The sequence below is a fragment of the Lissotriton helveticus genome, chromosome 7 (genome assembly GCF_964261635.1).
Source record: "Lissotriton helveticus chromosome 7, aLisHel1.1, whole genome shotgun sequence".
NCBI lineage: Eukaryota > Metazoa > Chordata > Amphibia > Caudata > Salamandridae > Lissotriton > Lissotriton helveticus.
This window is the reverse complement of record NC_136068.1, coordinates 751,965,364-751,990,749: the sequence shown is the minus strand read 5'-3', so window position 1 is coordinate 751,990,749 and position 25,386 is coordinate 751,965,364. Positions and strand designations below refer to the sequence as shown.

The following is a 25,386-nucleotide window of genomic DNA, read 5'->3' as shown; positions in this document are numbered from 1 at the left end:
AGGACAACAAAAAGATTCAGCAAACCGTGGAGGCAAAAAGATTGAGAGAAGACCACCCTAAGGCTGACAGGTCTAAACAAGCATCTGCAATGCAATAGTCTCGCATTTACGCAAGTTTAAGCTATTGACTTTGTAAATGACAATGCCTTTTATTTATGTTTTGGTTTTTTAAACATAATTTACAATGCCAATAGCTTAAACTCCCGCAAATGCGAGACCTATTGCATTCCAAATGCTTGATGGCATCACTGAGTTGCCCCTTTCTGTCTCCTTTAGCCCCTGAAGAGCTACCTGTTTGCTACAAGTTAAATAAACAAGCAGGTGGTCACAACTGCCCAAGAGAGACTCTTCTGCAGTAACAGAATTGTACGCATGGTAGGTTACAAATTAAGACAAGGCGGTACTAAGGAGGGACAAACAAGCGTAATAACGAATCACAAGCCAGCATTTACGAATGAAAATGACACAAGCCAATGACAAATATGGGCAGAGTGGGTGGGGCTTCAAGTACATACTCCAATACACCATGGCTCTCAGCCGCCCAGGCTCCACCTAAAAACATAAAGGGACATTAGTGTTCCCTAAATAGAGCACACTTTCTTAGCAAGGCTTCCTGAGTCTAAGAACATCTAAATTACCTTTCTGGGATTAGATTTCTGTGGAAGTTCTAGTGTGCATTTATGTGGTTTATTGTAAGATACACAAAACTCCACACTTAAAAGATCAGAGTGCTTTCATAGTACTCAGTATTCCAGGAAAATATTTCACAGAACAAAAATATTTAACATTAAACTTTGAGTGTAAAAACTGATTCGATGTTTTATTTCGGTGCAAATTATTTAATGTCTCAGCAGCAAATTACCGAATAAGGGAACCTTAGACAAGTACACACAGTACTTTTTTAAGTAAAACTTAAAAAAGAAAACAAAAAAATCGAGAGGGTAAGACAGGAATGAAGGTGCAAAGGAAGGTCTCTTTGACTCAAGGAAACAGTCCCTAAATACCATAAGTACAAAAAAGTAACGTAACGTACATGAAGTTTCTTATATACCGAAATAGCACAGCAAACCGTTTACCAGATCTTGAGCTAGGTTGCTGCACCAAGTTACAAATGTTATAATTCCCCAATTTCCCTTCCCCTGGGTAAATACATGACCACCTTGTGCAGCCTTTTGACGCCCCAAGATGCGGCCCACTTTACTCTGCATACATTCACAAAAGTAAAGAAAACGAAACAAAGGGTCTGTATGTTTTTAATCTAAAGCAAACATGTTTTGATACAAATATAGTTCACACCAGGATCGTGGCATTTATTCTATTCACTGAGCTGCAATTTCTACTACACACTTCTGAAATTCAATGTTTGCCGCTTCATGTCATGTAAGGCTTGCCACCCAAGCGGTAGGCAATGCCCATCTTGCCAGCAGCTGTCGTGATGCCAACATGAGATCGATATAGAATGAAATAAATAGGCGATCAATAGTAATAACTGTGCCTCAGGCAATAAATAGTTAAAAAAAATTCCGACAGTTAAAATACTTGACAATTGAATAATAATTAATTAAACACAAACCCAGGCTTTCCTGCAGGTTTGTAATTAAATAGAAATAAGTTAATCTTTTCATTTATGTTACAAGAACCGAAGGTTTTGCTGTATTTGAAAAGTGCAGTGTCAGCTTTTCAGGTAGAGGAAGTGCCATGCCAGCATTTCAACCACTTTGTCGTTAACCGGAAGTCTCACAGCAAAAGCAATAAAATAAATAATTACGAAAATAAATATTAAAATATGTCAAAAGGCGATAGGACTGAAGAAAAGGCCAGTCTTGGGGTCACCATGCCTGCACGATGATTCCCCTCGGCGTGTTTTCTACATTTTGGACTGGAGTACATAAAAACAGACATGTAGGTGGCTGCATAAGTATGGCTAGTGTTTTACGCGTGGACACGGCAACCTTCGCGGTTTAGCATTTCCAGAAATGTTCTCAGTTTTTCTAAAAATTCAGGAAGTGGCTTTTCTGGGGCGTCGGGGCCTGTTTCGTCACTTGCATCCTGCTGGGGAAGAGGTGTAGAAGAACAATAAATTACCAAGAAAGGAACATGCAAATACATAAAGCGTCAGAAGAGATCACTCTATTGCAAAATGTTTATATATGAAGGGGCAACTGACTGACCACGGACATCCTCTGACTTGTGAGTAAAGCACCATTTAGGCAGTGTGTACAAAATGAATCAAAAACGCATTCTCATTTTTTTAGTCCACCCTGCCGCGTTTGGAAACCATATCTACGTGTCCGTAGTTTGAGGCGTATCTGAAAACTTATATTCATGTCTATTTATCCAGTGTTTCTCTAGCGCGGTCAAGATTTTTATAGTGGCGGCATAATCACATCGCGTAATTTCGGGCATTTCGCCTTATGCATATAACGCGGAATGCCAGAAGCTATGTCACAATGCCACCTGGTGCAATTTTCTAACCTATTGAGCAAAATCCTGTCACATGAGTACGAAAACAACACACATAACCAGAATGCAAGCAACTGTTGTTCGCATCATGTGTGATTTACGGCTATATTGAATGACGGGTTTGAGATTCGGATACATTTGCATAATTTCCCTCTCCTTTTGCGTAATTATGCAAAGTAAAATCCCACACATTCAAAGGCTTTATTCGATTATATTTCATAACCATAAAAGTACGTCAGATCACATAATCCCACACATCCCTAGGTTCTGGTGATACAGCGTATGATGAGGCGGAAGCCATAATGGTTTTCAAGCAGGGCCTCAGCTATCAATAGTTGAGCATGTGCGTGGGAACAAGGCCCATAGGTGTTCGGAGGGGGGCAGGGGCAGGTTGCTCTTCTTGCCCCAGTTAAAGGCTGTTTTTTACTGCCAAATTAGGGAATAGGATGTCCAGTTTTCTTACATGAATTAGAAAGGGTCCATGGTGGTTTTTAATGTGACCAAAAACCATAACATGGCTTTGAAAGACCATAATTCAAGTTAACCATTATGGGCCTCATTTATGAAAAGTGACTCATCGCTGCGTGAAAACGGCGACGAGTCACTTTTCACTGCACCCTTCTTGTGACACCAATGATGTGTCATTCTAACAGTATGATGCATCAATTCGCAAGAAGTTACAGATACGTCAGTATTTCTTAGTATCTGTAGGCGCAAAAATGACGCATTGCTGGAGTGTGTCACAAAAGTGGTGCAACTCCAGCAATGGGTCATTACACATGGGCAAGTCCCATGTGAAATGTGCCTGCATCAGTCTTAAGAATGCCGTGAGGCAGGCCTAAGATATTGACACTTTTGTGGCTAGAATCGGCGCAATGAAATCTTATAGATTTCACTGAGTCACTTCTACGACCCTTTCTTGCGTAGGAGCGCCCCCATGCATACATTATACCTGGCGCAGGTATAATGTGGGGCAGGGGTTTACAAAGTGGCGCATCTAACTAGATGCGTCACTTTGTAAATATGGTGCAACAAGGCTAATTTTTTACGCCGCTGGTGCGTCACAAAAAGTGACGCATTGGCGGCGCAAAAGTGATGCAAGGGCTCATAAATAAGACCCTATGGGGCAGATTTACAAGCCCCTTGCGTCACTTTTGGGTCACTTTTCCCATTTTAAAAGTGACGTAAAAGTGGCGCAAGGGGCTTGCAAATCTGCCCCTATGTCTTTTTTATGTTACATGTGTATTTTGGAGTAGCAAGCTTGAAAAAATTTAATTTCTTCAAAATGGAGATGTTTATTAAAATAAATACATTAAATTCTCCCCTGTTCTATATCATCATCCAAAATGTTATTCGGCAATGCCATCAAAGTTCTTGCAATTAAAAAGAATCCCATAAGAGTGATAATAAGATTTAAAAAAAATCAAGATTAAGGTGTGTAAGTCCATTAAAGCATAAATACATCGTAGAAAAAGAGAATGTAAAACAGTAGTAGTGGTTAATACTTTATTCGGTTCTCCAGAAACCATCAACGTATACAAATAAGAAAACTGTTGAACATATAAGTCATATATAAAAACGCTGCCAACTCATAAAAACAATGTATAATATAGTTGAAAAATTGTATCACCCATTTAATTATAATACGTTCCTCAAAAATAAAAACACCATGGTGTATTAATACCAATTAAAAAATGCAGTATATAAAAATGCTGTAGGCCAGAGGGTATAATTCTGCATAGGATGGTGAAAAATATTCTAAAGTGCATCGTACATATCACATTTAGAACTCCGTGGGATTTTAGATAGATGAAATACATTACAGATGCATCCAAGTAGTATTCATACATGCTGGGACTCAGGTAGTAATTTGGGAAAGAATGTTACTACGCTTTTACCAAGCATTAGCTAAGACATGGCTAACTGCAAACACAATTAGGTAAGAGGTGTCACTTTTCAATATTCTCTGAGCAACAAGATATCTGGTCACCCGCAGCTTCAGACAAATCAGGCATATCCATTTTCTGCAAGAGCCTAAATACCTCGAGCAAAGAAACCAAACATGCGCCTCAGTTTCAGAGTCCAGTTCACAGGCTCGGCACAGGCTAGGGGCTGGATCTGTGCTCCGTTTACTAGTAAAAGATCTCAATGGGAGAATACCATCCGAAAGCGCATGTACAGGCTCTTTGACAGTATAAAACCTTTTCATAAAACAATCTCCGCCATTAATCTAATTATTTCCACCATGGACATACTGGGCAATGTGTTCTTTTTTATATTATTTTGCCTAACCCTCCACATGGTCAACAAGTGTTGTGATAACACAAAGACTACTCACTGGGAAGTATCACTATTTACATTTCTCAAAGCATCTCTGTATGCCCTAATTCCAAGATTTTGACCTAGTGGGCGAAAATACAGTCTAGTTCTAGCACCTTAATACATCGGGCAAAAAAATGAAACCTGCTCAAGTATTTCATTTGCTTCTAAGCAAGATGCACATTGGTGGGATCGTGGCTTCAATATACCTCCATCAAACTGTGAAAGAGGAGAGAAGGAGAGACCCAGGTTCAAGTTAACTTGCAGTTACTGGCTCAATTGCATCCAAAAATTCTGCCACTCATAGCTATGCTTCTGTTGAAGAAATGTCAAGGTCAGGAATCCTACTGGCTATGCAGCAAGCTCCTCTTATACCGCCAGTATGCACTCTTAACACGAGCAGTAGATATTTCGCTGGCCTCAGAGCTGACTTAAACTAATATTAGAAAGAGTAACTCTTACATACTTCAACCACGAGATATAGTCTGTACCTGCGCTAGGTAGAATCTCCGACATCCCTACGTGATGAGCTGCCAATTCAGGAGTAGACCAGAGGTGCACCCAGTAAAATAAAGGCCTTAAGCCACTCACATCAGTTAAATTGTTATGCACCATCTCTAACATTAAAGGGAGCAACAGGGTGCTGATGGGAAGACCAGTTATTTCTTGCAAAAAACGATGTTCATCAGCCCAAGGCTAAACACGTCAAAAATGTCCCCAAACTCAGCTCCATATAGAACTGAGCAGAGTGCTTGAAGATTATATATTTGAAATTGAGGGAAGATGGGGCGAAAAGGTGAGCCCTTGTGTAACTTTGGAATACCACCTGATGTTTGCTCTAGCTCAGTGATACTCAAAGTACGGCCTGGGGGCGGCATGCGGCCTACCTGACCGTTACATGCAGCACACCCTCCAGGAGCCGGTACTGACTAGACCTCTGTTTCTTCGTTATTAGCTGATGTCAGCTTTACAGGGTCATCTTCTGTTACACCACAATTTCCAAACCTTGATTATTATTTAAACTTAGTTTATTTTCTGTATCCATTTGGTATTAAAAAAAGGCTGCCTTTTTTCATGGCAATACACAGTTTAGACAGTAATCACTATTTACACACCATTATATACAAATAATTAGCATAATTCTCTCATTTGGCAAAGGCCACAAGTGCACTTTATATAGATCAAGTACACAATTCAAATTGCGTCCTACAGGACTGAAACCCACTCTCATCATAATACAACCCCATACTCACACCACATTTACGTACTCATCAATCGTATCACTGACACACACTACATCCATTCAGACACCCCAGTACAACACTACATTCACAGATGGAATCAAAGGGGTGAATCATCAACCCTCAGTGGCTGTGCTGATAACTGGGATGTCACACCATCCGGTCGACGTATGTTTCAATTGAAATTGCTGTTAATCTCCATCTTCTTCAGGACCAAAGATTCGTAACTTAATACAAGTTGGGCGTAAGGGACCTTCTAGAACTGGATCATCGGGTCTGCATTATGACACCCCAACAGTAGCATCCGAAACAGAGAGGGAGCTTGTGGTCTCATATGGGATGACCTCCAATGTGGGTCTCAAATGTAATCTAGTAGTATCAGTTAGAATGTGGTAGGTCATCCTGTTAATGGAGCACCAAGCCTGCAGTAAAACACCCCAACAGAAGTATCCGATGCGGAAAGGTGAGCTTGTCGTGTCATTAAAAATGACCTCTGATATGATTCTCAAGTACCATATAATTCACTCAATTCGAATTCTTTCTCTGATGTACTCGTGCTTGAACTAAAAAATGCGATTCCCAAACAAATCTCAGTATCCTAAATCACTTGTGGTTGATGTCGCTATACATAACATTGGTTCTAGGGTGTATATATAGTATGTCCTCATACTTCGATGACTTGCCCAGCTGAATGCCTCACGGAGGAGTCTAGTGGGAGTCTCTCTATTATGTAACAAGAGTTAAGGATAATGCCATAAATACCCCTGATCAACAAATTATTACATTTTCAGCAGTCATGTTCTCAGTCACAGCAAACACAACAAGATGATGAACGTAGTGCGGGAACTTTTCAACCACTCACCCCCAGTCAGCAGATCTGGGTTGAATCTATCGTTCTTTTGCTTACTATGCCACCCCAGTTTTGACCCAGCCATATGCGAATAGTCTTTACCCTGCTCCTCATGGGAACAGTCCAGGCTGAAGTGCCAGGTCAGGTCCTCCCTGGACCGGAAACAAGCATCTTAGGACCAGTTTCGGGGTGTTACCCCTCTTCATCCATGTTAGCTTTAATCCAGTGGCACTGTGACCATGGCCCACATCTGGGCATAACCTTGGTCACTCTGGGTGAACATAGCAAATGCAACAAGATGATGGACGGAGTGCTGAAACTTTTCAACCATTCTCCCCCAGTCAGCAGATGTTTTGTGTGCTCAGTCGTCTCATGAAGTCATCCCTTTAACTGTTCAGTTGCACTAACACCTGCTATTCCTGCTCGCAGTTGGAAGCAGACATTGAGGTGTCACTCGTCGACCTCGGTAAGGTATTATTGTTATTAGAGTCAAGAGACCCCATATTTTTATCAAGCCTGATGGCATTCAATAGGTTAAAGAGAGCAATCTTGAAGTTCACCTTAAATATTCTCTTGTAGTCTCTAAATGCTCTGCACCGTTTTGTTCATATTGCATAGATACATATATGATGACACCAGATAAGGACTGCCAGGTTATTACAGCTGTTCACTTTCTTGCCTGCTGTCAAATTGTCTTTAAATACTGCCTGTGCTTGTTCTTGGCTTGATTTGTATTTTAACCTTGTGTGAAAGTGCAGTCCATTGGAAATGAAACTAATGGGAGAAAAGTCAGATGTGTCATAGAGTTTCAAATTCGATGACACAAAGCAGTTGGCCCTGCATTGTCAAGTTTTCAACACGCATTAAGTCACAAACACACTATAATTGGATGCCCATGCCTCCCAAATCTGAACAGATATTAATGGGGGAGGTTGATGGTGTCGCTGAATTAGCGCCTCTTGAGAGTGGTCTATTATGCTGTACTTTCTCCAGCTTCTACACATCCATCGCACCCCATCTCCAGAAAGTCATCAACACCTCCTTCGAGACAGCAACCTTCCCTGAGAGCTGGAAGCACGCCGAGATCAATGCCTTACTCAAGAAACCCAAGGCGGACCCCAAGGACCTCAAGAACTTCCGGCCCATCTCCCTGCTCCCGTTCCCGGCAAAGGTCATCGCGAAGACCGTCAACGAACAACTGACCCGCTACCTCGAGGAGAACAACATCCTGGACCCTTCCCAGTCCGGGTTCCGCAGCAACCATAGCACCGAGACTGCCCTCATCGCCGCCACCGATGACATCAAGTCCCTGCTGGACAACGGAGAAACAGCGGCCCTCATCCTCCTGGACATGTCAGCCGTCTTCGACACGGTCTGTCACCACACACTACGAACACGCCTCCACAACGCTGGGATCCAAGAGAAGGCTCTGGACTGGACCACCTCCTTCCTCTCCGGCAGAACACAGAGCGTCCGCCTTCCCCCCTACCGCTCCGAAGCCACCGAGATCATCTGCGGCATACCCCAGGGCTCATCCCTCAGCCCAACTCTGTTTAACATCTACATGGCACCGCTCGCCCACGTCGCCCGTCGGCACAACCTCAACATTATCTCCTACGCCGATGACACCCAGCTGATACCCTCCCTCACCATGGGCCCCCACACCGCCAAAACCAACCTTCACGAAGGAATGAAGGCCGTTGCTGAATGGATGAGGAACAGCTGACTGAATTTAAACTCGGACAAGATGGAGGTCGTCATCCTCGGATCCAACTCTATGGCCTGGGACGACTCCTGGCGGTCGACCGCACTGGGAACCGCTCCAACACCCACTGACCACGCACGCAACCTGGGGTCATCCTTGACTCCACCCTCTCCATGACTAAACGCCGGTCAACGCCGTCTCCTCCTCCTGTTTCAACACCCTCCACATGCTCCGTAGGATCTACAAGTGGATCCCCACTCAAACGAGAAGAACAGTCACCCAGGCCCTTGTCAGCAGCAGGTTGGACTATGGAAACGCCCTCTACGCAGGAGCCTCGGCCAAACTCCTGAGACGGCTCCAACGCATCCAGAACGCCTCTGCACGCCTGATCCTCGACATCCCTCGCTGCAGCCACATCACACCCCACCTGAGAGACCTGCACTGGCTCCCAGTCAACAAGAGGATAACCTTCAAGCTCCTCACGCACGCACAAAAGACACTCCACAACACCGGACCAACGTACCTCAACAGACGACTCAGCTTCTACACCCCCACCCGCCAGCTCCGCTCCGCCGACCTCGCCCTCGCTACAGTCCTCTGCTTCCGAAGAGTGACCTCAGGCGGCAGATCGTTCTCCCACCTCGCCACCAAGACCTGGAACACCCTCCCCATCCACCTACGGCAGACCCAAGACCTGCTGACCTTCAGAAAACTCCTCAAGACCTGGCTTTTCGAGCAGTAGCAGCATTCCCCACCGCGGCGCCTTGAGACCCTCACGGGTGAGTAGTGCGCTTTACAAATGATATGATTGATTGATTGATTGATTCATTTGTTTATGTATTTGTGGCAAGTAAAGTTACGGCTGTTCTGCATTTTGGTTAAGTACTCAATTCCATTCAATTCAAAACTTTATCCAGCAGCATTGTGGCAGCAATAAAAGTTATTCATGAACAGAAAAAGATAGAAACATTTTACATCAGAACAAATTAAATTAAGATTTGGCCAATACACAAAATGCTTCAGCTAGAAGGATAAAATATCACATACAGTATCAAATTGCAGCAGTATATCTCATCAGTGCATCGAAGATTGCGCCCGTGTGGCAGCCTTTAAAAATGTGCCCACATTAAAAGACACTTCATCCTTATGTAAAAGTAATAAGAATCAAAGAGTGGGTCTGGATTGATTTAGGCCATAACAGTATTTCTTTAAAATAGGGGTTAAAAACACCTTGGAGTCATCCTGCATTCTATTAGGTAGATGGGAAAGGTGCCAATGCAATTTTGCCGAAATATTTTCCAAAAATTGGCCTTTGCTAGGCAAGAATTAGCTAGTGCAAAAATGACTGCTGTGTCCAGTATGTCAGCCTATATATCTGATTTTGAAATGCATTAGAAAAAGTTATATAAACTCTGATCCTGAGTGCAGTCAGGGCGGGTCTGTGAGCATGGAGGGGAGTCAAAGGAGTGGTTAACAAGAATAAAATATTTTGTAACAAGTTGCTGGTCTTTCAATTTCAGGCAACTGCATATAAAATAACACATAAACCTAAAATGAAAAATAAATTCAAGCTAAACTTATCAGTGGGAAATGCACTACTGGTAACGGCTCCTGGTTGGTGCAGTGTGGAGTAATGCCTATTTTAGAGCTTCTAGATCCCAGAATGTGACAGAAGGCACTATGATTATGTATGCATTAACTAAACGTGCATTAAAATACAGTACAAGATAGGATGCCACAAAATGCATAAACAGATTTAGGTTGAAGATAAAACTGTACTTTGAATATATAGATGTTTAGTAATATGCAGATTGTAACTAGTGCAAACATTTTTTTTAAATAAGGCACATACTCTAGATCTCAGCTGATAACATTCTAGCACTACCTCTCAAAAAGAATACATGTCTTGAACTAAAGTCACATATTTGCCTTTATATTTGCAGATTGACCAATCGCAAATATTTGCATTTCTTTCAGGTAAAATGTAAATGTAAATGTATTTGAGCTTGTAAATCGCACTGCTACCCGTCCGTAGGTTTCCTGGCGCTGTATAACTCTGGGGAACCCGTCCTGGCTTTCCATGTGGGATGGTCCCTGCTGGGAGTCCCCAAGGTGGGGCCAGGCATCCCCGGAGTTGATGGGGCCGTTGTGGAGATTAGGCAAGCTAATGCAAAGAGTTGCCGAGTGGAACCGCTGATTAGAGTAAGCACCGAAACGAGAATTATCAAGTCCGCTGACCCAAGTCCACGACCCTGCCGCGTCGGGAATTGAACCCTGGTCCCAGGCCGACTTCTGCTCCCGGGTCTGCCGCCTCTAACCAGTGAGCCACACTACTCCGACACCCTGGCAGGAAAGATTGTTTCTTGTGTAGCTGTCTGTATTTCCATCGGCTTCACTGCACAAGACACTCACTCCCTTCCATTACAGCCAAGAAATCTCAACTGTTGGAATCAACCTTGCTGGGACGGTTGCCCTTTAACAAAAAGTGGGGTGACTGTTTTTCTTAAATCAAAAAAGTATGGGCACATCGTTCCCCATGTATCTTGCTCATTTTCACCTCTGCAAATGTCATAGCCATAGCTCAGGGACAAAGCATCTAGTGGGGCCCTGAGACTGACTGTCCACTAGTCCGAGGACTGTGGGGGACGTTTAGAATCTGCCAAATCAGCAGTGTTCCTTCTCCTTTATTTTGAATCTTGGGACATTATTAGTTAACACCAGGGTAATCTTCACTGTCTCTGCCAGCATAAGCCTTTGACCTGGTGGTCTTTCCACCCCAGGGCTGTGAGTCAAAGCGACGGCCACACCAGGGCAGGCAATAGCATTGTTGCCGCCTGGTACGACAATTATTTTTGCTCCCCCACTCCCCATGCCTTCTCCTCGGATTCCCTCTCCACCACCGTGTAGATGTGCCCCTCATCTCTCCCTAGCCCCTCTTTCACATACATTTTATTTGTTTTAAAGCACTGGTAAAGGCTGAGTTTACTAATAAGAATGTATATGTACCCAAATAAACCCTTTTCAGTAACATTAGGAATAGATAATGAAAGACTGAGAAAAAAGACATAACCTCCTAACCTATTTTATGCAGTTTGGATGCTGCTCTTTGCTTACATTTCATAGCAGTCACTGTTCTATATTAGAGTTATATCTTATGAACTGGGAGACAAAAGCATACCTTTGACAAAAGCTGTTGTACACTCAGCTATCCACATAAAATACAGATCTGTGATCTGTACATTAAGAGTTCTTTGCAGCAGGCATATTAATCCTCTGCGCTACTTTGTCTTTGGTTGTTTGAGTCTTGAAAGCAAAAAAAAAGAAATTTGTTGTGCAGACACAACAAACATATCTCCAAAACAACAGTCACCTGTACACGCTAACTGTGTATCAATTATATCAATAACAGTGTGACAAAGGCTGGAACATGTGCTTCAGTGTATTCACAACAGCCTTTGTCACACTGTTATCGGATTTAAAGACCTTCGCGCATTGACTATCGTCCTGAAGAGGTCGCTGCGCACAACCGTAAGCACGACAAAACACGTGTTGGCTAAGGCTGGAACATGTGCTTCAGTGTATTCACAACAGCCTTAGCCAACACGTGTTTTGTCGTGCTTATGGTTGTGCGCAGCGACCTCTTCAGGACGATAGTCAATGCGCGAAGGTCTTTAAATCCGATTGTATTTCCGTCCCAAATGAGATTCAGTAGGGTCCAATGTTAGACACACAGTAAAGACTGCACATATCCCTGGTGCATTGCATTGTATGTACAGAGCTCCTTCTGGCGTCTACACTGGAGGTCTCCAGCATACACTCTGGAAGGAGCTCTGTTCATCACAGAGGCAAAGGTCCCGTATTAATACCGGGAAGGATATGGCTGCCGGTTATTTCCTTTAACACAACCTGTATTGAGAGGGTGCAATGCACCACATATTTTATTTATTCATGCTTGAATAAACTTTCACTATTGCTAAATCCTCGCTTAAGGGACTTCTCTTTGGGAAACACATCCAGGATACATGTACTGTGAATAGGAGGGATTATTTCTGGACGCAAGATATGTGCAGTGTTAACTGTGTGTCTAACATTGGACCATTCTGAATCCCATTCAGGACGGATATACAACCGGATTCAAGGACCTTCACGCATTGAGTATAGCCCTGAAGAAGTCACTGTGCACAACCGTAAGCGCGACAAAAGACGTGTTGGCTAAGGCTTTTGTGAATAAACTGAAGAGCATGTTCCAGCAAAGATTCAAGCCTTTGTCACACTGTTATTGATATAATTGATACACTGTTAGCGTGTACAGGGGACTGTTGTTCTGTTTTACCAGTGGATAGCCACACGTTGGGGAGGAGGGTGGCTCTCCCTACCCTTGTGCACCGCAATCCTCACTCATTACTCGAGTATACTTTCTTGCGTATTGCCCAGGGGCGCCAATACCCTATACAACCACCTACCAAGCAGTTTCAAACATGGCTCAGACTCAGCAAAGCTTTGGTGCCTTCACTGTTCGGAAGAAAGTGCAATTTGACAAGTACACTTCTATTTTTTCCTGGAGCATGTGTCAAGCTAGTGTTCCACTGGGGCAGCAGAAATAATGCAACCAAAAAACATGCTGTTTTGAAACCTTCACAGTACTTAGCACTGAGACTGTCCCAAGCCTCACAGAAGAATTTTTAAATTATTATTTTTTGCAGTTATATGTAGCACAAACTGGGCTCAAGGGCACGGGAGCGGTTACATTGCACAAGATCAGATTCATATTTTATTTATGTATGGGAGGATTAAGTGATTTGCCCAGATTCACAGGATTCTTGTTGACACCGCGGTAGGAACCTGGCTTCCTCGCTCCATAGTTGTCAGCTCTGGCCGTTTGGTCACATCTCCTCCCCTTTCCGCTCACGAATTAAAGTAAACAACCACTCTTGTCCAAATATATGTCAGAAATAAAGCTATACCATTCAGCTAAAGTGATCATTAATATTCTAGTGCATTTTTGATAGCGCAACAGTGTATTTCTCAAAAAGTGTATCTAATTTTAATTGGAACTTAAAGAAGCAGTTTGCTGTAGTACAGATGTCCCAGTTTCAATGCACTACTAAACACATTCTGACTCCTTATCATGCACAAAACAGTATTTCAATCAGAGGAAGAAAGAGATAAAATGAAACCTACTCTTAGAATTTCACATAATCCTCTTAAGCATTCCAAATCTTCTGCCAGTAGAGTGGCCGCTGCAGTGTCCATGGATTCCAAGCCTTCAATGAAGAGTGTCAGGTGGTATGGAGCCTGCAATTTTGATGCATAAATTAGAATTAAACTTGTGTGATAGTTCAGAAGAGTTTATCTCACATCTATGCTGGTTGCGAACCTAGTCGAACAATAGAATTCCAGTTGATCATGACTTTAGTGCACTACTGCCGATATCAGATGTGAAATGATTTCTTGCAAATTGCGGTCTAGTCTTTGCTAAATATCCACCATCACAATTTGGTTGCCATGACACAATTCAATCCAAAAACAGGCCAAGAATTCGAACAGACCTGGCTCCTTCCCCAGAAGCAATCTACCTGTAATCAGAATATTGCCTCACTATTGTGCTCTCAGGTTGATGGGAAGTGTGGTGTTGTGCCTAATTCTATGTGTGTTGCTCTTTTCATTAGTGTTGGAGTGACAGACGTTTACTGATCATTTAGAATTTGGCAGATTTAGAACCGGATTTTATTACAAGTTTTATGATAATTAACAAACCCCCGTAATTCCCTCCAGAACACTTTGACAGGTGAAACCTGCAAAATGTGATTTTGGTGCGCAAACACCACAATCCACATGTTATGCCCGAGCAATAAGATTTATTAAATTGCAACCCTCATAGTATCAGACTTTAAAAGGTGAAGTATTTTACTCATCTTTCACAGGCTTCGTAATGACTGCGAGAAGGCAGATGGGTATGCCTGGTTGGGGGCTCAGGGAGGAGTGGCTTGCCCAAGGCTGTGAGCCCTGACAGTTTGGTCAACCTACTGGGGCCGACCAAACCAGCCATGGACCCTGGTGTAGAGGTGGGTGCATGGCGCAAGGCCTTGGACCCTGATGTAGAGGCGGGTGCATGGCGCAAGGCCTTGGACCCTTGTGTAGAGGTGGGTGCATGGCGCAAGGCCTTGGACCCTGGTGTAGAGGTGGGTGCATGGCGCAAGGCCTTGGACCCTTGTGTAGAGGTGGGTGCATGGCGCAAGGCCTTGGACCCTTGTGTAGAGGTGGGTGCATGGCGCAAGGCCTTGGACCCTGGTGTAGAGGTGGGTGCATGGTGCAAGGCCGTGGACCCTGGTGTAGAGGCGGGTGCATGGTGCAAGGCCGTGGACCCTGGTGTAAAGGTGGGTGCATGGCGCAAGGCCTTGGACCCTGGTGTAGAGGCGGGTGCATGGTGCAAGGCCGTGGACCCTGGTGTAAAGGTGGGTGCATGGCGCAAGGCCGTGGACCCTGGTGTAGAGGCGGGTGCATGGTGCAAGGCCGTGGACCCTGGTGTAAAGGTGGGTGCATGGCGCAAGGCCTTGGACCCTGGTGTAGAGGTGGGTGCCTGCTGTCTAGCATAGGGTTTGTTATGAGATCATACCCTTCCAGAACAAATTTCAGTCTAGACAAATTCAGAAGGATCCTGTGCATTGGATGTCTACGTGTATCACGATGTATGCAGTAGGTTTCTCTTTTTTGCAAAATGAGTGCATTTCCCCTTGTTTAGTTCCTGCCTCCAGAGGATTTTAGTTTTTGACACAAAAACAGACCTATTTTGCTACATCGGACTTTGCCCTATGGATCTTTTGGTTGATCCATCGCAGTAGTGCCTCCTTGATCCCTGTGATGCGAAGCAGACCAAAATATTTTTTGGGTGCAAAGAAAAAAGCACTTTTCTAGCACAAATCGCCATTTATGCTGGATAGTAAACCCCTTGTCCCAATTTGCGCCATCTACCTTCTCTTCCCATACACATACCTTCTCTTCCCCATAACCAGTATACAATGAAGCACACCTCGTCAACCTGTTTTCCCATCATTTAGGGGTGATTGAAATATGTGAAACTGCTGTTTTATCCATTTTGTGCATTGTTATAAAAACGTAGTAGTCTTCCTTTAGATTAAAAAAATTGTTTAAGATAAAAATTACAGAGTGAAAAATTCATTGACAAAGTGGGTTTTGAAGAAGAAGAATTGCCAAAGCATCCTTGTTTGAAAGAGAATTCTGCTAGAAGAATCTGCTGCAAAAATCTTATATATATATTGAGTGTGGCAAACGTATGACTTCAGGGTGTTGTGAAAACGTAGCTCAGAATTTTAATTTTAGGTATGCTACAACAAATCTACACACCACATCTGTGCACACTTTATAGATTTCCACAAACAATTTTCCAGTTGTTCATAAGCAGTAAATAAGAGTGCCGAGTTTTTCTGTTTCAAAACTGGGTGAAAGTGGCGCTCTAATGTGACATGTTTATGATACCATCTAAGAGAATCTAAATAGTATTTGTTTATCTTTGGCACGCAGTTTCCGCCTCAGCATGTGTACGGAAGGAGTAAAAAAATAATCTTGAAGGCATCAGAATTACAAAAGGAAGTTGAAACTGCTCAGGAAAAGTACGAATAGAAAGATGCCTCAGACGGTTAATGCGCCTGCTATGGAGAGCCGAGTGTGGTCTACAAATCATAGGACCTTATTCACAAAGAAAAGTTGCAATTTACACCTGTACATGCACAGGTGTACATTCATGCCTTTTGGCAATTAACAAAACGATTTCAAAAGCTTTATTACGATAATTAAGTCTTAAAGCACATACATATAACAAAAAAAAGAACGAGTGCCCTTAAAAACCATGAATTACAGAACATTAAAATATGCAGTATAAATATAATAAAAAGAAGAAAGGACATTTAATCCATTTGATTAAAAGGTATTAAAGAAAATCAAAGTGTAATTCAAAGATAATTAATTAAAACTATTATTGTAATAAGGGGAGTTTAGGTGTTACTCAGCTTTAGAATCCACCAATGTGGCGCATACGTATACTCCATGACCAGCTTAGAAATGTAGCCATTGCTATGGCAATTGGTGGTGCGGGATCGGAACAAACTACTCTCATTGCCTCGGCACAGTTTCTAAGGCCCAGTGATTTAGCTATCGGACTTAGCCATGCACGCCGAGGAGTAGACAGCCCCGGCCCGTGGAGGGAGTTTCGGTGGGGCGGAGAGGCGGGGCGGGGGAGGGGCAGGGTGGGGGGGTGCTAAAAACCGGAGTATGGATAATTGAAGGTAAGTAAACAATTTAATTAATAAAACGAATTTCGTAGCGCGCCCTGCATCGCAAAATGTGATGCAGGGCGCGCTACGAAATTTGTTTTATTTATTAAATTGTTTACTTACCTTCAATTATCCATACTCCAGTTTTTAGCACCCCCCACCCAGCCCCTCGCCCGCCCCGCCTCTCCGCCCCACCGAAACTCCCTCCACGGGACGGGGCTGGGAGTAGAGTATGCAGGGCAGACAATGAGGACATGGGGTACTCTTTCGGTTTAGTCTATGCAAAAAGGGCATTTGTCGCTCTCGCCTTTACCCCACTTTGCAGTAAATGATCTGATTGGCAGAGTGCCTATCCTTAGCTGGAAATATAATTTCCGGTCACGAGGTTTAGTTATGGTGTCCCAGTATTGCTCAAGGAAGGACGAGCATTTGAAATCCATAAATGTACCCGTTAAAGATAAAGAAGATTGGCTGCATTATGTGTTGCAGAACATCATTTCCCAATATTTTGCCTTGAGACCTTCTTTGGAGGGGAAATGCGCATTGGCAGGGTCTGTCCATAATACACTCATGCCCATCATTTCAAGAAGGGACTTGATTTCCCGAAGCCATTTGATTCTATGTTGGCTATCTGCCAGAATAACGTCCATTATGCCTAACGCATTGTGTTTTGATTTCTTTGTAGACCAGAGCCTCCGCCAATATAAGAGGGGGCGAAGTCTGGCCTGGTCCGCTACAAAACTTCACAGCGGTAAGTAAGTCTGAAAAGCTGTGCATGTGACTATTTGGCACTCCAGCCAATGTGGAACGAAATGCAACAGGGCCGGCTTTAGCTCTGGTGGCGACCAGTGTGATAATCATTTTTGGTGCCCCTACACCCTATGACTGCTTCCTCAGATTCTCTAACTTCTACCAGGCATAAGTGCCCCTCATCTTTCCAGTCATAAGTTATTGCTAAACTCAGCCCACCTATGAGGTCGGCGCCCCCTCCACAGGTCAGCGCCCAGTGGGGCTGCATCAGTTGCTCTGCCCTAAAGCCGGCCCTGGTACACAAAGTACACATTTCAGAATTGGTGAAAATGGTAGCAACTAATTTTGTAACATTTTTTTTTGTCTTCACGGGGAAAACATTTTCCCTAGGGAAGAAACCCTATCCCGTTCAATACCACCCAGGGCCAACTTTAAGGCAGTGCGACAGGTGTGGCCGCACTGGGCATGGACCTATGGAGGGGGCGCTGACCTCAGTGGGGTGGGGCGCTGTGTTTAGCAATAACTTATGATTGGAGAGATGAGGGGCATTTTTGTCCGGTGGTAGTGTGAGAATCCAAGAAGGTGGTCACGGGGGTTGGGGCGCGAAAAATGATTGTCACACTGAGTGCCACCAGCACTAAAGCTGCCCCTGCTATCACCAAATCTGGAGGCGTTCCCTTCCTGTCCAACCCGGAAAAGGGAGTTAAATTGCATCCCTTGATATGTGTAAATCTACCACCATTTCCAAGGTTGAAAACAGTGGGACAGAAGTTTGTGAATGTGTAAAACTGATGTGTTCATGTGCATTCTTAATCTTCAAAGATAAACCATGCCTTGATCTTCTCACTAATTACCCTTGCATGGGACTTACTACTGTATAATATTAATAAGTACCGACATAAACACATTTAAAGCAAAGGCTGTCAGAATATATGGCTGCACAATTATTAGACTATTTAAAGTGTAACAACCAACAAAGTGGTTCAGAATGCAGCCCATAATTACTGCTCTCTTTAACAGTTTACGACTGAGTGATCGATACTACCTACTCTGTCAGTGAGTTTACCTGGTTCTAGTGGCAGAACACCTTCTGGTAAACTATAAATAAACGGATGGATGTCAGTGAGGGATAAGGTGTGTCAGCATGGCCTTATTTGTGTCCCAATTCAATTACTGATTAGCTCAGTGGTCAATAACCCTCAAAATGGAGTCCTCTGGATTTACTATGTTTGTATTAATGGTAAGCTGGGTTTTTAGTGTATCTATGAAATCTGACTATGAAATGTTTTTTAGGTCACCCATATATATTGATGAACTGAATTTTAGATGTTCTTTTTGTGTGGTGTCGTATGTTGTATGTGATGTACTTTTATGATTTGTATTAACCGAATAAAGTAGTTTTGACTGATTGACTGACTTACTTTATTTTTTCCAAATTAATATTATTCAGTCTTAAGGTGAAAGACCCCCTTTTCACCAGGGAAACGCAGGGTTCTGCAGAATGTTGAAGCATTCCAACCAACAACTTCCTGTAACTTGTGTTATAATTAGAACAGTTTTCAAGTGTGTCATGAAAACATAATCCTCAAAAGAAAGTGTCACTTTTTTTGCCTTGTGCCAATTTTCATCTTCCTGCTGTTTTAGAAGTGCATCAGGAAGTGGTTTTGACTTTCATTATTAGTCTAAAGCTAGTGGTACAGTCTTGCGACGGTGACTCACTGCCTTCTGGGTCTCTGTTTTACTATCTCGCAGTTGTCCCCATGCACATAGTAATATTCCTACAAGTGCCCACTTAAATACGTGTATTCTTATTTAAATGTAATGTGCTGTAAGCCTTTTACGAAACTTTTACCACTTCTTTGCTGTTTAAAGTGACGTGTAATTACGTTATTAAAATAATCAGTCGTACTGCATTTGTTACATAGTAATACAACACAGCAGCATGGGTCAGCAACATCGCTGGCATCAGCAAAAACATTTAAATGGAGAAAACCTGTGGAAACAAAGGGGCATATTATCAAGGGGGTTTATCTCCGCTTTTTTGGCTTTAAAAGCCAAGAAAGCGGAGATAAAATTATCTCCCTATTACCTAGCTGTCGCTAACACCAGTTAGCGACAGCTAGTAGGAGATAGCGACCATCTTGGGCCCTACTTTGCATGTCAGTGATATTTATCACTAATGACATGCAAAGTGGGCGTGCCAAGATGTTAGCGACTGGAAACAGTCGCTAACATCGCTATCTCCTATTACCAACTTTTGGAGATATTCGCGCTAAGCGCGAATATCTCCAAAAGCTAACACCTGCCCTGAGCAGTTCTTAGCCATGTTATCCAATGGGAGGTGGATAACATGGCTAAGAGCATTAGCTCAGTAATGCATGAATATCGCTGACTTTTCAGCGATATTCATGCATTGCGGCCGTTTTTTATCACATTTGCGATAAACCTTGGTAATACCAAGGTTTATCTGCGATAAAAATCGCCGCAGCTCTATTAAAAAACTAAGGGGCATATAAGCAAGGAACCTCGTTAAAATTATTGCAGGACATCTAACCTGGGATTCTATAGGAATTCTATAACGCATATTAGCAAGCCCATTATCGCCGTTTTATCATCAGTTTCCTGCCGATAAAACGGCGATAATTTTAACGAGGTTCCTTGCTAATATGCCCCTAAATTCACAATAAAACCATGATCACTGAGTGGTGTAATGCAATTACCGATTTTTTGTTTTACCAAAATATTTCTGAAAACCACTAAAAGAGGGTAGTGAAATCAATACGCTGTTTCCTTCTAATTTTGGCAATTTGTGGAGATAACATGATCTTTGCAGGATTGCACAGGGTGGTAAAGTGTGAAAAAGGATTACAGCACCTATGACATGAATCTGCACTGCAAGTTATTTAGACGCTGGACCACATATATTTTTTAAGGCCTCGGATGCCCAACCTAAAAGTAATTCCTTAAAGGGGTGTCCCCGAAGAGTTCAGCTTCCAAACAAACAACCCAGAAGTCAAATGTTAAGTATACATTTAGGGCCGTATTTATCAAGTAGTTGTGTCCCATTTCCACCTTGCAATGGGGTGTATGCACGACACAACTACTGAATGTGATTGATTAAACCATGCAAGGCCACCTTGCGTGGTTCTGAGTGACTTGAAAAATCTACAGTAACGTAACGCAGTGTATCTCGTTGTGTTGCATTTCTCTGCCCCAAGGAGGTATTCCATGGGCACTGAGTGGGTGTTCCCATGCAAAACCCATGGATGTTTGTGCATTTCCAGACTTACCCTTGCTGGTAGACCTGGGAATGAGCCAAAATGCCATGCCTTCCCAGGTGAGGGCTAACGAGTAGAATTATCTTTATTTCTCCTTGTTACTTCCTCTTTCTATGTGTGCTGAATTCTGCAGCAGACATAGAAAGAGAAAAATGCCTCTCAGGATTGGTTTTGAGAAGGAAGATGCCCCTTTCTGCACAAAAACAATCCTGCCTGCACTGCAGGCACCCTTGCACCATGGTGCGAGGGTGCATGCAGTGGCGCTAGGCAGCATATTTTGTGCCAGCTCTAAGAGAAGGTAGAAAAACACCGTATTGCGATATATACAGGGCATTCCTGCCCTTTCCCTCTTACACAGCAAGGTAATGTGCTGCACTGTGCTGCATTGGTATTTGATAAGGTTGGCCTTTAGTGCACAGGTATGGGGTGAGAAGTAGGGCCAAAAGGTCTCTGACTTCAAGTGAGGGTAGGCGTTAGGGCACCTAACTTTAGTGAACTTCCAAATTATATCTTCTACATAGGTAAAATGGGAAAGAGAAGAAGGCAGGCAAATGTCTTGAAGCTCCTCTTTCTGCTGTGTACTTAAAGGTCTCACATGTGAAGTTTTACTATATTTTAACATTCCCAGCAGTGAGCTGTGCCTTAGGATTTTTCAGCAGTCTCTAGGGATAAGAAGGAAAGTAAACGGTAAAACCTAGAGGGAACATATGAATTTGGGGCCGCAATTACAATTTGCAGCCAGTTTTACTAAGCCTGTACGATGCAAGAGAGTAGTATATCATTTTGTCTGTTTTTTTGCTCCTACGGTCTCTTTTGATCACTGGATACCAGTACTTCGATTAAGGTCACCAATTGCCCATAGTAGATTCCATTTGCTGTTCTTTTACTGCTTCACAAATCAAATTAAGGATACCAACTTCATTTTAAGCCTCCAATTTCAAATTCCTTCACACTTACATAGCATTTTAAAATGTTCACTATTGCTTTCCATGTATGAACACGTTATTAATCTGACAAAATGGTTAGTTTTCTAAGCAGTCATGGAACCGCTTAATGTGGGATTGTGTCCCCACAGCGGGTCCCCAGACCCCAGGTTAATAACCACTGGTCTAGACATTCAATAACACATAGGAGGCGGTTGCAGGACTAAGTGCTGGACAATGGGTCAATCTTGTGATGTTATGTTGGCATAAACAGGGCATAAACTCACTTCTTCTCCTTCTGGTTTTTACATGAATTGGTGTTCATGGCAATTTCTGAAATATCTAAGCACTAAGAGAGCCCCGGGACAGAATCTCAGACAGTAACAAAACTAAGGTGTTTATTAAAGAGCCCATTGTGCCACTGGTGCGTCACTTTTCTTGATGCACCGATGGCGCAGTCTGTCTGCCCACATTTACAAGGCCATGTAAAGCCACCCTATATGGCTTTTCATGGCCTTGTAAATATGGCCCAGTTTCATGCATTACTCTGCTTGACAGGGGTGTTTCATAGGTATTGCTGTGGGTGTTCCCATGCAAAATCCAGGGAACCTGACTCCTTACCACATTTACAAGGTTTTGTAAACCTTGAAATGCGACAGATTCCAACACCCCACCAGGGGAAGTGTAAGAGAGCCACAACGATGAGAAATAACTTTATTTCGCCTTGTTTTTCTTTTTCCTATGTGTGCTGCATTCTGCGAAATACATAGACAGAGGAAAACCCCTTGTGTGATTGTTTTTGTGCAGGAAAGTGTCTCTTCTGCACAAAAACAATCATTCTCTACAACACAGACACCTTTGCACCATAGCATAAGGGTACCTGTGTTGGCACATGGCAGCCCATTGTGCACCAGCGCAGGAGAAAAGGACAGGAATGCACCGTATCTTGTAGATGTAGTGCAATATTGTAAATGAAGCTTCCATCAGATGGAGATGCGTGCTCTAATTTGCTTTGTTTGAGAAACACCTGTTCCTCAGTGATCATGTTGTTATCCCACCTCTGTCGTCACACACACGCTAAGCCTCCCTGGCACTAACTGAAACATTTCACACCACCAATGCTAGAAGTGTATTAAGCATGTTTGGGCCCTAGTCAGGTAAGCAAAATCGGTGCCCCATTCCTTCATTAGGTACTGAAACACAGCAATTTTTGTGGTGCAGAGGACCCCTACGATCTCTTGGCCACGTGCCCCAGCAGAATAACATCTGTTACCATGCATGCCAAAACTACGAAGTGGCTTAACAACGTACTCAATACCCCAACTGTGTTGTTATCACAAGTTCCATTACAACGCAAATTATGACAACGACTTGCTTTAGGAAAGCGCTGAACATTGGAATAGTTTTAATTACTATTCCAACTCCAGTCGGTGTATCAGTAGGGAAAGTGTTGGACTTAAAATCCAACACCAGTCCAACACCGCAATCCCTAAAGCGAGTCGTTATAATGACTTGTGTTGCAATGTAACTCGTGGTAACGTCAGAGTATTGGGACTGACTGCGTTGTAAAGGCAGGCCAATGTAATGCCTGAGTTGTAATAGATGTTTCGCGTCCCAGCATCCTCTGCACTAAGGCCACTGCATGTCACAAGCAAGGACTACACATAGTGTGGCACAAGTGTTAACACATGAATGTCCTAAATCTGAGAGCTAAGGGAGGGTCTGTCCACCAGCCCTCTGTCTATTCATTTTAAATTTGAAGGAAGTATCATCTGCACTTTCTTTAATGTTGCTGTAAGTGCTGACGTATCATTGTCCATGCTGATTGCACAGATGGATTTCCCATGTCACAAAAGCAAAACTGATATGGTACCAAACTCATGGTACCACTATATTCTCTGGGCCAGGGATGCGGATAGACCGCAATCTCCTAAAAGAGGGAATAACCTGAAGCACAGTAAAAACATTTGCACTCGACCTCTGATAACGCGAAGTATAGCTCCTTACCAGTGTCTTGTCTTCTATGGCGCTGGGCGTGTAAAGCATCTCTTCCTGAAAGACACAGAAATAGCTCAGCTGCCAGTTGTGCTTCCTGCAATATTAGCTCAAAAGAAACAGTAGCATTGTGAGCCAGTGAGAAGTTTACTACTCACCTCTTTCAATGGTATGCTCTCCAAGTGTGCGAAAGCTTCCCGAATTACTTGGCTGAAATCAACAGTCATGTTCTTGGGCAAGGGGGCAGTGCTGCAGTGAGCCAACCAGCTGACAAAGCACAGAGCACTGAAGAGCATAGTGATAGCAGAAGTACACAGCAGCACACTCCGCTGTCTTGCTGTTAGCTGTTGTGTGGTATGTAAACCACGAGACATAACTATATATATGCACACATATAGACATATTCACCTGTAAACGCAGGAGGAAATGATTAATATTGGAAAAGTGTATCAGTTGTATGGGGGAGGGTGATCATGAGAGAATGGAATCTCTTAGATCTTCATCTCTTTTCATGTGGCCTGGAAATCCCTGAGGGGGTGGCAGTGTGGCATCGCGGTTAAAGGAAGTAGCTTTTAACTACGTTTCTACGTTTCAGCAAGTGCCAGAGTGTTTCCTTCAGGTTGCTTTGTTCGTCTATGAACTTTATACATGAAACAAAATGTGTATGTATGTAGATATACCTAGAAGGTGTTTTTAGGATTGAACATTTTAAAATAGCATGTGCATTCATACATTCTAGTTATTGCTTCATGGAAATGTATTATTAATATTATTATTAAATATTATCTCCGAGCACCTGAATATTTCTTCCAACAATCACTCTTTTACCCCTTTAGAACAGCCTGTGTGGGTGACACATACTTAGGGCCTCATTTATGAAAAGTGAAACATCGCTGCGAGAAAACAGCGATGCGTCACTTTTCATTGCGCCCTACATGGGACACCAATGATGCATCATATTTACAGTATGACGCATCATGTTGTGAAGGAGTTACAGATACGTCAGTATTTCTGACGGTTCTGTAGGCTCATTGCTGGAGTGTGTCACAAAAGTGACGCAACTCCAGCAATGGGTCATTACCCATGGGGAAGTCGCTTGTAAAATGTGCCTGCATCAGCCCAACGCCTGCCATGAGGCAGGCGTAGGATATTGACGCATTTGCTTCGTAGAAGTGGCACAGTGAAATCTTATAGATTTCACTGCACCACTTCTATGACCCTTTCTTGAGTCCGAATGCAACCCCTGCATACATTATACCTGGCGCAGGTATAATGTGGCACAGGGGTTTACGAAGTGTCACATCTACCTAGATGCGTTACTTTTAATATATGGTGCAACAAGGCCCATTTTTTCACCGCTGGTGCGTCACAAAAAGTGACGCCCCATCAGTGCAAAAGTGATGCAACGGCTCATAAATAAACCCCTTAGTATCTCCTACCTCCACTCTCTGACCTCTTTTATGTCCTTGAACTCCCAAACATATATTTCCAAACTCTTCTCTTATTTTTACTGTATTTTTTTATTTATAAAGTTTTATATAGCGCTAGCTAGACCCCTGGGTATCAGAGCG

General features: G+C 43.1%; 1 protein-coding gene across 2 annotated transcripts; it reads right to left on the bottom strand.

Annotated features, from left to right (window-relative positions):
- Positions 1 to 1,355: 1,355 nt before the first annotated feature.
- On the bottom strand, positions 1,356 to 24,083 carry LOC144767014 (uncharacterized). 2 transcript variants are annotated; one of them, XM_078650668.1, is made up of 4 exons: positions 23,974 to 24,083; positions 23,828 to 23,872; positions 13,760 to 13,873; positions 1,356 to 2,052 (listed from the first exon to the last, which is right to left on the bottom strand). In XM_078650668.1, exons 1-4 carry the CDS (start codon positions 24,040 to 24,042, stop codon positions 1,933 to 1,935), a joined length of 348 nt encoding a protein of 115 aa, XP_078506794.1. In that variant the 5' UTR covers positions 24,043 to 24,083; the 3' UTR covers positions 1,356 to 1,932. The 2 variants fall into 2 exon arrangements, with proteins under 2 accessions (XP_078506794.1, XP_078506795.1); XM_078650669.1 differs by having other exon boundaries at positions 1,356 to 2,049.
- Positions 24,084 to 25,386: the final 1,303 nt, after the last annotated feature.